At 37.1% G+C, this 16,438-nt stretch overlaps 1 protein-coding gene across 2 annotated transcripts in view; it reads right to left on the bottom strand.

Annotated features, from left to right (window-relative positions):
• Positions 1-16,438, bottom strand: part of MYO3A (myosin IIIA) — a 244,074-nt gene that overhangs the window by 135,659 nt on the left and 91,977 nt on the right. For both annotated transcript variants that reach the window (XM_060659133.3, XM_060659132.3), the window contains exons 10-11: positions 2,269-2,368; positions 539-655 (exon numbers count right to left, since the gene is read on the bottom strand). In XM_060659133.3, coding sequence (XP_060515116.2) covers positions 539-655; positions 2,269-2,368 — 217 coding nt within the window. The remainder of the gene's footprint in view (positions 1-538; positions 656-2,268; positions 2,369-16,438) is intronic.

The raw sequence follows: 16,438 nt of genomic DNA, 5'->3' as shown, positions 1-16,438 counted from the left end.
AAAGAAAAACAGCCTAGCTTAATTCCAGAATACTGATTTGTATTTAAACCATTAGGGCTTGAATAATAGATAATTATATACTCATATTCAAAAAAACACACACTGTCTGATACTAAAAACCAACTAATATGTCAAAAGGAATTTTAAAATTCATAATGACAAGTTTCATAGCCATTAAGTATATATTACCTGTATAAAAATGTAATTATGCTCTTCACTCTCCCATACTTGGTTCAGAGGTAGACAATAAGATACACTTTTGTAAACATCTATTTATTAATATGATACATAGTACAGGCCAGTTACCAATAACTATAAGTAATTAACATTCCACCACATACTTTTGGGAAAAGAAAGACCACAAACCATATCCAGACTGATTCACCTTCTATTTTTCCTATCTCTATGTTTTAGCAATAATTATCTGTTTATTCAAGATATTGAATAAAACTTTCTTTGGCATCATCTAAATTAATTTAAATATCTGAATAGTATAATTACTAGTACAAAGTAAAAGCATGTAAGCCACACCACATACCTCTGTGGAATAAAGACACAGACTCTGAAAAGGATTAAGAGCAATGAGTATATCTCCCACATAGATGTAAATCTGATCTCTGGAATAACACTTCTCAAGTTGCTCGGAGACTGTATTCTGTAATAAAATAAAAATATTTTTTTCCTAAAAATAATTTAAGGGTAGTTACAATTTAAAATGTAAACAGTAATAAATAAAACATCTGGAATCTGGACCAAGGATCAGAAGGAAATAGATATGCTGATAGTAAGAAGTATAACGTTGGGTCAGCAACTATCTTTCCACTTGGCAGACATTTTCTTGTTTTGAGAGCCATAGAGGTATGGCATTGTTCTGTGCGTTTTCCAAAGGTCACGTGAGATATTACAGGGATATTATATGTAGAAAGCCTTCCAGGAAGTAAGTAAATGTGGAAGATGAAAAAAAAAAGAGAGAAAAAAACCAATAGAAAAGGGAAAGGAAGATACAGTGAACATGATTTTATTCCAAATCAAGGTTATTTAGTGGCACTGTAGAATATCTTAGCCCTTTGCTGAGACATTTGGCTTTATGAGGTACAGTGAAATGTGTGGAGAAGTAACTTTCATAGTTGATAAATCATGAGTACATGGAATCAATTTTAATAGTGTCAGAAATCATCATTTAAGACATGACACGAGAATAGCAAAACATCATAGCTCAAAAGAGACAAAAACAAAAGCACAGATAACAGAAACAAATAAACCCAGTGTTTAATATATAGGTCAGCAACATGATGAGTGAAGTCTTCTTTATAATATACAAATCCAGAAATTCACATCATTGAAAAATGTGGTATGAAAAGATTCATAAAGGTGCTGGCAAATCTCTGACTTGAGAACACTACTTGATTACAAGATATTTGATGTTCCCAAGAAAGATTATTTCGAGCAAGTACTTCAGTTGTTTAAGCCACCCTAAATTTACCAAATGACTACTTCTGTTCAGAAGATGTCTCCTGATTTGATGAATCTCAAAGGAAAATGTTCTGGCATGTATCAGATGTATTTAAAAAAAAAAAAAAAAGTTGATCAGGCAGGATAGAGATCCCAACTTGTTATTGAAAAGGAGCTACTTATTTCTCTAATGATCTGATTATCCGGAATGAAGGGAGATGAGAGGAAGGGAGGCTGAAGCTATAATTTACTGGCTTGTATTTGTATCTTCATAAGAGATGCTTGAGATAGCTGTGAGGCACTGGGTAAGAAGTAGAATTCACTGCCCTAAAGGCCCAGCTCTCTGAGAGCAGGGGATCTGGGACCCCATAAGCAGGACACTGACCCTAGTTAAGACAGACAGGCTCTTGAGGTTTCCTAGAAGCCTCTGGGTATAGACACTGAGAGTGGAACAGAAGAGGAAATAGAAGGAGGATGCCACATTAGAGGTTGTAGGAAGCAGACCATTTTCTGACCTCAGTAAATCATCCCTCTGAGCTTTCTGGAAAGAATTCAGAGGAAAAAGGGTCTGTAACTTATAAGCAACTCATGCTAGTGGGAACACACACCTTTGTAACCTGACTATCAAAAAAAGAAAAAAAATTGACGTTAGGCTGGAAAGATCTGGAAATTTGAGTTATACGTATTAAAAGTGAAGATGGGAGAGATAATCAGGAAGCTAAGAGACATTGCATACAGATGCTATTCAAACAACTTCCTTTTCATATCTATAAATTAAACAAAATCTAGAATGTTTAATTAAGCCACGTTTCTTACCTCATCCAAAACTTCTAGGGTTGCTAAATCGTCTACATCCTTCAGAGTGGATATTAGTGATCTACTGAAGTTACTTTTCTTGGTGTGAATACGTTCATGTCTGTGGAGCAGTACAAAGAGAAAAATCCTTTCTGACTTGAGAACTTATCACTGATCATAGCGGAAGTAGGTTTTAGATATATAGGAGATTAAAAAAACTTCTACGAAGCTGATTTCCTAAATTCAATGATGACCACTTATCAGAAAATAGCCTAATATATTTTATCTGTTTTCTCCTCTCTATTGGAAAATTACAACATGTCAAGCTTACCTCACAGATGATGAAAACAGTCCATTAATTCTATCAAGAACTCTCCTATATATAATTTGCTTGGAAGCTTCCTCTAAATTCCTATGTGTGACTTGATCTGTTACAAATTGGTGAGTCAGAGAGATCTGAATTCATTAGATTTCCAATTTTGTCTGAGGTAGTGTCAGACCATTGGTGGCCAAGGAATGGCAACATTAAAAATTATTATTCATCAATTTTTAAGAGAAATACAAAATAAACCCCATTGTGAATTTTCAAATGGTTAGACGTACGTAGAAAATTGGTTTCAGGCACTAGGAATTTATTTTCAAAGGAAACATTTCAGCAACTTCAGAGAATAGCCAAAGGTTCTTGATTTGACACGAAGGCTGTGGAAGCTGCTGAGATAGACACCATGGTTTGTTTCAACTTTTCTGGCCATGAAATTCTCATCTACTTGGTGTTTTGAACAAAACTGTATTTTCAAGGTTTATTTTTGGAGATACAGTAGACTTTTGAAACAATGTGGGGTTAGAGATTCCAATGCCTCCACAAAGTCAAAAATGCAGGTATAACTTTTGACTCCTCAAAACTTAACTATAGTGTTGACCGGAAGCCTTACCGATAACATAAAGTTGATTAGCACATATTTTCTATGTTATACATATTTTATTCTGTATTCTTACAATAAAGTAAGCTAGGAAAAGAAAATACTATTAAGAAAATCATGAAGAATAGGGGTGCCTGGGTGGTTCAGTGGTTAAGTGTCTGATTCTTGATTTTAGCTCAGAAGTCATGATCTCATAGTTTGTGAGATCAAGCCTCACGTTGGGCTCTGTGCAGAATTCTCTCTCCCCCTCTCCCTCTGCTCCTCCCCTGCTCACACGCTCTCTCACCCTCAAAATAAATAAAATTAAAAAAAAAGAAAATAATAAGAGAAAATACACTTACAGTGTTATATTGTATTTATTGAAAAAAATCTGCATACAAGTGAACCAGTGCAGCTCAAGCCCATGTTGTTCAAGGGTCAACTGTACTTTTAAGCATTTGAATTTGTCCATTCGTAAAAGGAATAGACTATGAGGAATAACAAGAACCATACCACTTACTCAGTAGACTTTAATGGTTTCTCATTGCTTAGAGAATTAGGTCACTATTTTTTAAATTTTTTAATTCCAGTGTAGTTAACATAGTGTTATATTCATGTCAGGCATACAATATGGTGATTCAACAATTCCATATACTACTCAGTGTTCATCAAGATAAGTGTTACTCTTAATCCGTTTCACCTATTTCATCCATGCTCCCACCTACAGCCTTCTGGCAACCATCAGTTTGTTCTCTATAGTTAAGAGTCTGTTTTTTGGTTGGTCTCTTTTTTTCCTTTGTTTGTTTTGTTTCTTAAATTCCACATATGAATGAAATCATGGTATTTGTCTTTCTCTGACTAGCTTATGTCACTTAGCATTATACTCTAGTTCCATCCATGTTGTTTTGTTGGCAAAATTTCATTCTTTTTTTGGCTGCATAATAGTCCATCACACACACACACACACACACACACACACACACACACACCACATCTTATTTATCCATTCATCTATCAATGGACACTTGGGCTGTTTCCACAGTTTGGCTATTGTAGATAATGCTGCAATAAACATAGGAGTGCGTGTATCCCTTTGTATTAGTATTTTTGTTTTCTTTGAGTAAATACCAAGTAGTGTAATTCCTGGATCATATGGTAGTTCTACTTTTAATTTTTGGGGGAACTTCCATACTGTCTTCCACCATGGCTGCACCAATTTGCATTCCCAGCAACAGTGCATGAATGTTCCTTTTTCTTCACATCCCTGCCAACGCTGGATGTTTTAGAATTAAGTCACTATTGATAAACTGTCCCCACCTCTATCTTTGGCCAGCCCCTCTTTTGGTTCACTGGATTCTGTCTTCTCTCATTTATTCAAGGACACCACTTCCACTGGTTCCTCTCTCATTCCTAACATCACTCATTTTTCCCTCTCAGGTATTATAGTACTTGTCTGAAAAGAAACAAACACAACACCCTTTCTTGAGTTCCAATTTCTTTCATCTACTCTTTTATTTCCTCGCTTTATAGCAAGAAAAATCCTCAAAAGAATTATCTCTACTTAATTTCTTTCCATCCTTTAAGAAAACCCATTTCAGTCAGGCTGCCATTTCTTACTCCATGGAAATAGCTCTTGTTAAGAACATTAATGGCCTTACACTGCTAAATCCAATGGTCAAGTCTAAGTCCTCATTTTACTTAACGTACTGGCAGCATCAACAAACTCCTTAAATATACTTGTTTTAGTGTCCTGTACACTTCTCTTGATTCTCTTCCTTGCCTCACTGGCATCTCCACCTGAGTATCTTTTTCTGGTTCCTCCTCATCTTTCTAACTGTCACGTTTGGGATCTCTGGAGCTTCAATCCTTGTGGTTATTTTCTTCTGTATCTACTCACTTCCTGATTTCAGAGCTTTAAATACCACTTACGCATTGACAACTCTGCTGATCTCCAGACTTAAGCATCCAACTGCTTACTCAACACTTCACTCAGAAGTCTAACAGGCAGACTTAACACATCCCAACCCCTCCTGAATATGCAGCCCCAAACCTGCTCCTGTCCCATAATTCTTATCTCAGTAAATGGTGACTCCACTCTCCTGATTGTTTATGTTAAAAAGCTTAGGGATCCTTAGCTCTTCTCTTTCTCTCATATCTTTCATGCAATCTACATACAAATTCCATCAGCTTAATGTCAAAGTCCATCGAGGACCAACAATATCCTACCACCATCACCTCTGCCATATTGCATCCCACTATCACTATCTCCTCCCACCCAGGAAGGTTCCCTGCTGCCACCTTTGCCTTCTACATTCTTCTCAACATTGCAGTCAGTAAGATTTACCCTTTGTTTATATTATTTCCTCTTCAGCTGTATGATGAAACTTTATGTTCACAGCTCACCTCAAATGTCACCTCTTAAAACTTCTCAGCATAATTCTATACATCCTTCAGGACAAATATTTTAGTTATGGCATTTCAGCCCATCATTTGTATATGAGCCCTATTTCCTTAACTAGACTGTAAAGTTCTCTGGGGATTTCTCAACCTATGGAGCTGGAAAAGCTGGATGTCCATAAGCAAAAATTAAAAAAAATCTAGACACTAACCTGGCCCCTTTCACATAAATTAACTCAAAATGGATCACAGACCTAATTGTAAAATCCGAAACTGTAAAACTCCTAGAAGATAACATTGGAGAAAATCTTGATAACCTTGGGTTTGGAAATGAGTTTTTAGATATAACACCAAAAGCACCATCCATGAAAGAAAAAAATCAGTAACTTGGACTTCATTAAAATTAAAAACTTCTGTTCTATGGAAGATACTGTTAAAGAACAAAAAGCAAAGCCACAGACTGGGAGAAAATATTTGCAGATCACCCTGATAGAAAACTTATATCTAATAATGGGGATAGTTTTACTTCTATTTTCAACTCTTAGATTCCCCAATTTCGATAGAATTTACAAAAATTTACAAATATACACTTATTGGTATGGATGATTTAGTTAATATTTGAATCCATTATTACTCTGTAAACTCCAAGATGCATGAGACTGTGTGTCCTTGGTTCCCCCTTGTACCTTAGGAACAAGCAGATTATTTAAAACATAGTATGTCCTCAATAAATGTTAGTTGCATGAATGAGTCAATATATATCCTGTACAATTTCTGGCACAGAATTTCCACTTAGTTGGTCTCCATATTTGCTGAATTCAACAGGTATCATCTTATTTATTCCCCTATTTCCAAAGAGACTCATACTGTTTTTGAGAAAACAGAGAAAGAAGTCCAATTATCCATTTAATTGCAGAGCCCTGAGTTTTTCATCTGTTTTTATGGGCTGATTTGGTAGCTAAAGACTGTTCCTAGAGAATTACAAGAAACAGATGGTGAGGAATATGGGGATCAATATTTGGCTGGTTGCTACACTCACTCTTCCATTCCTGTAAATTCATCCTCTGATGCTTTTGGTCCAAAAACTGAGAAAAGATCTTATTATTGTAATGACTGAAAACCTCAGATGGCTCTCCATTTTCTACAACATGACTTAAAAACTCCTTGGCATGGAATTCACAGCCCTTCACAGCCTTGTCTCAAAGAGCCTTTCCAGCAGCATCAACTATCATCTCTGTACAGAACATTCCCCAATATGCCAAGTATTTCAAAATTCTGTGCTTTGCTCATCCTTTCTCTGCCTGGAATTATTTTCCTTCCATGTCTGGCAAAGTTCTACTTTATCATACAAAGTCAGGCTCAAATAACATCCTCTCTGTGAAGCTTTTGCAGGACTTTGCAGAGAGAATGCACTACTAGCAGAGAAGCTTTCATATTTAAGTAGGAATGTTCATCATTCCTATTGGACTAGGAGAAACTTGTGGGCAGAAACCAAGCATTACTCATCTTTCTATGCCTGGCATCAAGGATACAGATGCATGAAATATGTTGGCAGCTTGAATCACCATACTGAGCCCCACCCAACTAGCCAGTATGCAAAGAATATTATCTCTTCGTGTGACCAACCCTATGTCCTTGTATTTTACTTCATATCCCATAATTTCTGGCAAACCTTTTAATTAAGCCAGCGGGCACCAAAACCTACCTGACATACCATCTTTCTGACCTCTTACCGTAATACGCTTGTAATAGCCACAGAATTCAATTCTGTGATTCACAGTTTTAATGGGAAATATGAAATTTCGCTTTTTTATATATATGTACCCAAGCGTGCAGAGGTTGTCAGGCCAATACCTGCTGGGGAAAAGGGGAATAACATGCACGGGGGCCTGGAGGCAGGTGGGCATACGTTGTGTTCCTTGGACTTAGCGAAGGGCCCTGTGGCTGAAATGGTGACAGGGACAGTGGTGCGTGGTGAGGCTGGACTCCAGGCATAATGGGAAGCCACTGAAGTATTTCAATGAAGAGGAAGACTGGAAATGATGGAGTAGAATAGCATATTGTGGTAAAGAAAAAAAAATCACTGTACTCTAAAAATAAACATCATCACTAATGTATCACTAAGGACAGCCAAGAAAAGTTAAAATTCTAGTAGTGAATATTTTATAATTTAGGGTCATATTCTAAGAACATATTATAAATGTGGCATTTCAAACTAGTAGAGAAAGAAAAAATTCAAGAAATTGGGCCAGAACAGCTAATTAAACATTTGGGAATCATGTACCTTATGTAAAAATATATTCCAGGTGGATTAATAAACTTAACAGATTTAAAAATACAATCATAAAGTTCTAGGAGAAGATACAGAAGAATAGTTGTGTAATAATAATGGGGTAGGGATGGAATTTGTAAGTATGATAAGATAGAAAAGAGAATAAAAAAGATGGGGTAGATGTGACAGGATAACAATTTTAGTAGTATAATAAAAACACAAGCTATAAGGAAAATAAAAAAAATATTTGCAGTGTACATATATGATGGAAAAAAATCAATGTTTAATATATCAAGAACTTTTGAAATTCAATAAAAAGAACACTGAAAATGAGATACCATGAGAAAGTAGGATTTTAGGCTTTTCTATTTAGATTTGAGAAGATAAATCTATCCCTCTCATCATTTCCTAAAAAGACACGTTATCACCAGAAAATACTGAAACCTAATAATCTTCCCTAGATTGATGGCATTAAAAGAGCTGAATCATATCCTCTCTGCTGCCTCTTCCAGTCCTGGAATTCTATAATTTGTCAACTTAATGGGCTTGATAATTTTGTGTATTGATTAGGTATATTACCTAGGAGACGGATGATTGCTTCATCATGAAGAGAAAAATGTAGAGTCATTTTCTGTGACTCTAAAAAACTTTTTTTAAAAATCACTTATAAAGACTTTATCAGGGTGATTGTGAAGATGGCTTGGTCCTAGTCTAGAACATGACTCCTCTATTTTCTTTTCAATTCAACTCAAGGGTAGAGGGGCTGAGGGATGCAGAGCCTGGTTGAACAGGTGACAATAATGTGTAAAAAGTCAGGGTGGATTATGGATTGACTGAAAAAGTATTAGACACTGAACTAAATTCTGAGATGCTTATATAGAGAATCAAAAATTATTTCTGGGAGTACCTTGGTGGCTCAGTTGGTTAAGTGTCTGACTCTGGATTTTGGCTCAGGTCATGATCTCACGATTCATGAGATCAAGTCCCACGATGGGCTCTAACAGTGTGGAGCCTGCTTGGGATTCGCTGTCTCCCTCTCTCTCTGCCCCTCTCCCAGCTCACACTCTCTCCCTCGAAATAAATAAATAAACTTTAAAAAGTTATTTCTGAAGCTATATGAACCCTTTCCTTTGTTTAGATCATAGTATTAATGACACCCAAGTAGTATTAAAAGCATGGGCTCTAGAATCAGAATGCTCAGAGAAAACAACAAAAGAGTTTGTGAGGATAAATAAAAATAGATTTCATGTAAGATGTTTATTTAGAATGGGCACTTGAAAATGCCTAACATTTAATAGCTATTATTACTCAAACTGTGGCTCGACCGCTTACTAGCCATGTAGCCTTGGACAAGTAACTTACTCTGCTTTCTCAGATATAAAATGGGAATAATAATCGTCTGTTTCATAAGGTTGTTATGAGGTTAAATTAAATAATACATGTGAAGTGACTCATTCAGTACCTGCAATGCTTAATAAATTTTAGCTATTATTGTTGCTTTTATGGTCATGGGTTCGATCTTCATATACTTTATATTTAATATTTGATTTTAATTTATCTTTAATTATACTATAAATTATTTCTATTAATTTTATATTTAGTGGTCTCCATCTCTTCCCACTCCAGATACCCTTGTACCTTCAACAAACGTAACTTGTAAATACATGACACTGGACTCAGCATAAACCAAGCAAGAAATGAGAAGAATTTGGGCCCAGGTCTTGCGGATGGAGGATTCATGAATATTCTTGTTTTCTAAGGATTTCATTGTGTTTATTGTTAAGTCCTATGTATACCCTGATGGTAGCATCTCAGCAGGAATTATGCATTCTATCAGATGACAGGGAAACAAGCAAACTCTTTCTTTTCTTCTCCTCTCTATTCTCACTGCAGTGTCAAGGCTGACTTTAGAGAACAGGGCTGAAGCTTAGACGGTGCACTGTGAAAAGACACACAGCTGCCAAGCACATCTTGGCTCCAGCACACCCATCTCCCTGACCATTTCTTGCTGGTCAGGGCAGAGTGGTGCTCTCTGCCAGGCCGGCTTAACTGGAGAAGGCCCATGGTCGCTGGAATTGCCTATCTGTGTTTCTCCCGTATCTGTATTTCTGCACCATCAGTTACTGTTAGACAGGGCCATTGGAATGGGCTGCTCTGGAAAGCATGGTCAACACTGCTGTCACTTGGTTGGGTCTTAACGTTTATGGAGACAAAGCGAAAAAAACCACAACAGTTTCAGCTGTCATAACAAAGCACTAGTGAGTGGCTCACATTTATTATATTCTTTCATGTGGCACTGAGGCATGATTAGTTGCATCAGTGATATCATTGTTCAGCTTTCAAATTAGCTTAACATTTAAAAAGCTACCCAATTAACAATGCACAAGATCACAGGGTGTAAGAGTGAGAAGAACAGGTAAATATATTACAGTCCAATTTCCTCCCATTTTATGAATTGTCAGCAAGCCTGTGATATGTCCAACCTTTTGGCAAAACTCAAATGAAGCAGATGATATGACATCTCCATCCTGTTTGGGTTTGTTAGGCTTTCCCCCTCCAAACACACACACACACACACACACACACACACACACACACACACACACAAACACACCAGGTAGAGCTTTAAATTATACATGTTTCAACATCTATTACTGCATTCACTCATTCAATAAATATTTAAATTTCTACAACATCCAATATATTTCAGGCAATTCAGAGCTGGGCTAAAGCTATGAGGAAAACAGATAGGGTCACCTGCTCACACAGAGCACACACTCTGATGAAACAGTTAATAATGTACATATAAACAAAAAAGTTAAGATAATCTAGGCTAGGACTGATATGTTTGGATAGATTCATTTTCAAAGAAGAAGATGTTAAAATCAAGGATGTAGCTGTGGCTATTGCTACAAATATTACTCAATTAATTGATAAAGCTGTATTTGCTCACATGGGTTTTGAAAATACATAATCATTCACAGTTAATTAAGGTATATACAACGGGTGTATAAAAGCTTTCTCCATAAGTTAAACATCTTAAAAGCTATTGAAGTTTCAATGAATAAGAAAAAAAATGTATTCTATGAATGAAAATTTTAAAAAGATCGGCAACTGAGAAAATCTTTTACATCTTACATGTCTCTTTTGGTCACTAATGTATCCTAGGGACCGAAACAGTAGCTGGGAGATAGCAGGTAGTCAATAAATAAATGTAGATTGAGTAAATGAAAAAGCAAATGATTATCTGTCAAAGTAAGATATTTAGTCCAATCTTCATCACTACCTTAATATGATATCCATGCTTGTTTGAAACAAACTTAATTCTTTGGAGACTGTATAGATAAAAACTTTGAATTTTTCCCAGTATAATATTAGGTATTTTTTAAAATGAGTAAGTACACCTAGATTTCCAAAAGAATATGTAAATGCTTCTATAATTTCATACATTAGTGAATATCTAATCAATCACGATTGCTACTATTTTGGTGAACCTTCATTTTTCTGGTGTCTAATCTTTTAAACAATGCATACAACAATTTGTTAGATTTAACTACATACCAAGTATCAGACAGTAGATTGTAAGGCAAAATTTTTTAATAATTAAGAAAATACATGTTTATAGAAAGTGAAAGCTATAGGTTTCAGAAGTGCATTTTCTTTAGAATCCTCTCATCTATGTCATTTTTCAATCCAACTCATATTTACTGAGACCCTGCTCTGTGCAAGGCACTGTCCTAAGTGTTAAGGGATTACTGTAGGTGAAAAGAGATCCAAACCATATGTTCAATGAGTCTCAATCAAGTGGGAGCTATAAATACATTTAAAACAACACAAGACATATGGCAAGTGCCAAACTGAAGTTAAATTAAATAGCAAGGAAGCAATAATCCCCTTCTGGTGAACAGGGAATGGTGCTCAGCAGATTTAGCATTCAGTCTTGGCATTTGAGTACGGATAGGGTTCCACAACCTGAGGAAGAGTATTTGTATGTGGGTGGTGACTGGCAGGTGGTCAAATCTGAGAGAGAGTAGCATGTGTGGATTGACCAGAGAGGGCATGTGCCCCAGGACAGTGACAATCTACTGCAGCCAGAAGGCAGAGTGCTAGTGTGGGAGAGGCTGGAGGTTGAGGAAACTGGGATGGCGGAGGGCATGACTGTTGAGAAACACAGAGGTCTTCAATGCATTCAAATTCCAAATATCCAAAGAGTAAAGCACACTCTTTTTTTTTTTTTTTTTTTTTTAATTTTTAACGTTTATTGATTTTTTTTTTTTTAGTGTTTTTTTTTTATTTTTTTTTATTTTTTTTTTTTTATTTTTTTTATTTTTTAATATATGAAATTTACTGTCAAATTGGTTTCCATACAACACCCAGTGCTCATCCCAAAAAGTGCCCTCCTCAATACCCATCACCCACCCTGCCCTCCCTCCCACCCTGCCCTCCCTCCCACCCCCCATCAACCCTCAGTTTGTTCTCAGTTTTTAACAGTCTCTAATGCTTTGGCTCTCTCCCACTCTAACCTCTTTTTTTTTTTTTTTTTTTTTTTTCCTTCCCCTCCCCCATGGGTTTCTGTTATGTTTCTCAGGATCCACATAAGAGTGAAACCATATGGTATCTGTCTTTCTCTGTATGGCTTATTTCACTTAGCATCACACTCTCCAGTTCCATCCATGTTGCTACAAAAGGCCATATTTCATTTTTTCTCATTGCCACGTAGTATTCCATTGTGTATATAAACCACAATTTCTTTATCCATTCATCAGTTGATGGACATTTAGGCTCTTTCCATAATTTGGCTATTGTTGAGAGTGCCGCTATAAACATTGGGGTACAGGTGCCCCTATGCATCAGTACTCCTGTATCCCTTGGATAAATTCCTAGCAGTGCTATTGCTGGGTCATAGGGTAGGTCTATTTTTAATTTTCTGAGGAACCTCCACACTGCTTTCCAGAGCGGCTGCACCAATTTGCATTCCCACCAACAGTGCAAGAGGGTTCCTGTTTCTCCACATCCTCTCCAGCATCTATAGTGTCCTGATTTCTTCATTTTGGCCACTCTGACTGGCGTGAGGTGGTATCTGAGTGTGGTTTTGATTTGTATTTCCCTGATAAGGAGCGACGTTGAACATCTTTTCATGTGCCTGTTGGCCATCCGGATGTCTTCTTTAGAGAAGTGTCTATTCATGTTTTCTGCCCATTTCTTCACTGGGTTATTTGTTTTTCGGGTGTGGAGTTTGATGAGCTCTTTATAGATTTTGGATACTAGCCCTTTGTCCGATGTGTCATTTGCAAATATCTTTTCCCATTCCGTTGGTTGCCTTTTAGTTTTGTTGGTTGTTTCCTTTGCTGTGCAGAAGCTTTTTATCTTCATAAGGTCCCAGTAATTCACTTTTGCTTTTAATTCCCTTGCCTAGTAAAGCACACTCTTCTGCAACAAAGCCTAGAACTCCTCCAGCACTTGTCTCACTGGCTGACCCGTCATCTAATTAACTGCACACACCACAAATCTCCATCTCTCTAACCTCCTATATCTACTCCATCACCAGATTATGTCGTTTTCATCTCCTTAAAATATCTGAAGTCTTCATTTCTCTCCATCTCCACTGAGGAGATGAGAGCCCATTAACCAAGGTTGGAAACAGTGAGAAAGACAGGGAAAAAAATTGATGTCATGAAAGCTCCAGAACACATGTAGGAACAGCTCAGAAAGGTTGCCTGGAGTTGCTGACTTGCCACATGGGTACAAAGGGGCATTTCTTACAAATGAACAATATTCTGCTCCCTTCTAACTCTTAAACCAAGAGGGTATTGAATAAGACCTCAATGTCTATTTCTGAGTAAAACCTCCACTGCTACTCCCTTGATCTTTAAGTTCCCATTATTCTTATTGGATTATGACAAATAGTGAGAATGACCATATATATATAAATTTAGTTTTATTTATTTTGAGAGAGAGAGAGAGAGAGAGAGAGAGAGAGAGAGAGAGAGAATGTGAACAGGGGAGAGACAGAGAGAGAGGGAGACAGAGAGAGAGAGAATCCCAAGCAGGCTCTACATTGTCAGTGCAGAGCCCAATGCAGGGCTCCATCTCATGAATGGTGAGGTTATGACCTGAGCCAAAATCTAGAGTTGGATGCTTAACTGACTGAGCCACCCAGGTGCCATGAGAATGACCTTTTTAAATAAGTTAGATGTCAGTCTCCAATCAGTACCCTCCAATGGCCTGATGTTACTAAGAGAAAGGCCCCATGTAAACTGACCCGTCCCTACCTACTGCATCAGATCTTGTCACCTCCTGCTCCCTCCTGGCAGGGTTTCCAATACTTGGCGTGGTCTTGCCTGAGGGGTCTCCCGACTCTTCCTCCACCTGCAGAGCCACAGGCTGATGCACCTCCTCCATTGGGAGGTCCCGGCTGATGCCCCTCTTTAACACGGCAGTTCTACCCTCCCCCATCCCTCCAGGAAGTTCAATCCTCCTTACCTTTCTCTGTATTTCCTTTAGTGTATATCACCATCTAACATATTGCATAGTTTACTTATTCTATTTTGCTTTGTTTGTATTTTCATCTGTTGACTGACTTACCCCTTACTCCTAGACCAGATTCCTGCAAATGGTAGGTTCTCAAAATACATTTCTCAAACAAAAGGAGTGATAGGTTGCTTTACAAAATGTTCATCTATGGAGCCAAAGAAATTTTATTATTTTTTCTCTGATTACAAACAATTGGAATGCTCAAAGAAAAAGTATATATGTACACATATGTTTATACTTCAAGATAATTTTACACTTCTAACATTTTCCTTTTGCCTTCATTTTATAGAATTGGTTTCCATTCTTGTTACTTTATTATTTTATTTCTGAAAGACTTGGAAAAAGCAAAGTCAGAATCCTTCTATAAGATTTTTGTCCTCTTGTGTAAAGTACAGCTTGTTAAACAGATTATCTTTTTCATTTACTCTGTCATACTGAAGAGACATAGTTTCAGACTATAAATATTTTCTTTCTGTGTTGTCAAAGGTCACAAATACCCTTAGGGTGGATATTACAGCTCCACTTGTAATTCAGTTCTACACACTGAAAAAAGAAACAACTATTGCTGCCTGATGTTAAATTTTTCTCCTTACTATTCAGTTGTACTGTTATAATGCAACAGCTTTATTTGCTTTTAATTTGGTAAAATGCACTCTTGTAAATACCAAGCTCTATGCTGTAAGGTGATTCAGGAGTCACTGGGGGTTGTACAGAAATCCTTTGTCAAACATAAATCTAATCAATGGTTTTGTTTTAGTTTCCTTATCCATCTTTAAATTCCAGTAACTAAGTCACAACTGTTGGTACCAATGGGGGTACAGGCTCTCACTGGTATGCTCGCGAAGACCAGTTTTTATTTACCTGCACTTGGACCCCTTTGGCCAAGTACGTACTTCTGACATAGTGGGGAGGAGAGCACACACCAGCCTGGCCAGCCAGATCAGGAGGTCAGCTCTGGCAATGATAGCAGTGATGGACGTTCACAGTTACCCAGCAAGCCCCCACCACATTTTTAATTGCGTTTTTCATTCACAGAGCTCTTCCTCTCTCACATATAATTTTGTAAAGATGTGCTTTCATCTGGACTATATAGATAAACACTCATTCATAAAACTTGTAGCACTGTTGGAAGGAAGGATGAAGTGGGAAAAGTGATACATGAAAGCAGAGGAAAATCCCTATCTATGTTAGCATCTTCCTTAATTGATTCTAAATCGTTGCACTAAAGCCCCCTACGATGTTGTCCCTACTATTCTAAATCTCTTTCTACTTTCTCTGTGTGGGTGCTAAAGTATATGAAATAAATGAACACCAATATAATATGCATGCTGTTATATGATACTCTGTACCATCATAATTTCATTGACACCCTTAAAAATCACTTCTTGATTTTTCTTTTCTCTAATGCCTTTTGCCCATTCATTACCATGACCAAGATTCCATACTCTAGAACAGGGATTGGCAAATTTTCTTTGTAAAAAAAAAAAAAAGTAGATGAATATTTTCAGCTTTGAAGGCCACATGACCTGGGTCACAACTACTCAATCTTGTCATTACAGTATGAAAGCAGCCATAGATAATATATGAACAAATGACTGTGTTCTAATAAAATTTCATTTACAAAACTACGAGGCAGGCCAGATTTGACCTGGAAGCCATAGTTTGCTGACTCTGTTAGGCAAGAGACCCGGGGAAAAGAGAAGGGTCTAGAAAAGAGGGACAGCAGAGGCTCCTGGGTGGCTCAGCTGGTTAAGTGTCCAACTCCTCATCTCGGCTCAGGTCATAATGTTACATTTCATGAGTTCAAGCCCCACAACATCAACCTAGAGCCTGCTTGGGATTCTATCTCTCCTTCTCTTTGCCCCTTCCCTGATTGTGCATGTGCTCTCTCTTTCTCAAAATAAATAAATAAACCTAAGCAAAGGGGGGGACAGCAGATACTACCAATGATCGGTGGGTCAAAAGGTAGACAGTCTTTTTAAAAAAATAAATGTATTAAAGATTAATGTATGCATGGTGACTGAGAGTGTGAAACTACTTTAAAAAATTAAACCATGAAATGCTTAGTATTACATTAAAGTCCACAAGC

This window comes from Panthera onca, chromosome B4 (assembly GCF_046562875.1).
Source record: "Panthera onca isolate mPanOnc1 chromosome B4, mPanOnc1 haplotype 2, whole genome shotgun sequence".
NCBI lineage: Eukaryota > Metazoa > Chordata > Mammalia > Carnivora > Felidae > Panthera > Panthera onca.
The sequence above is the reverse complement of the archived record's forward strand: the minus strand, read 5'-3'. Positions and strand labels throughout refer to the sequence as shown.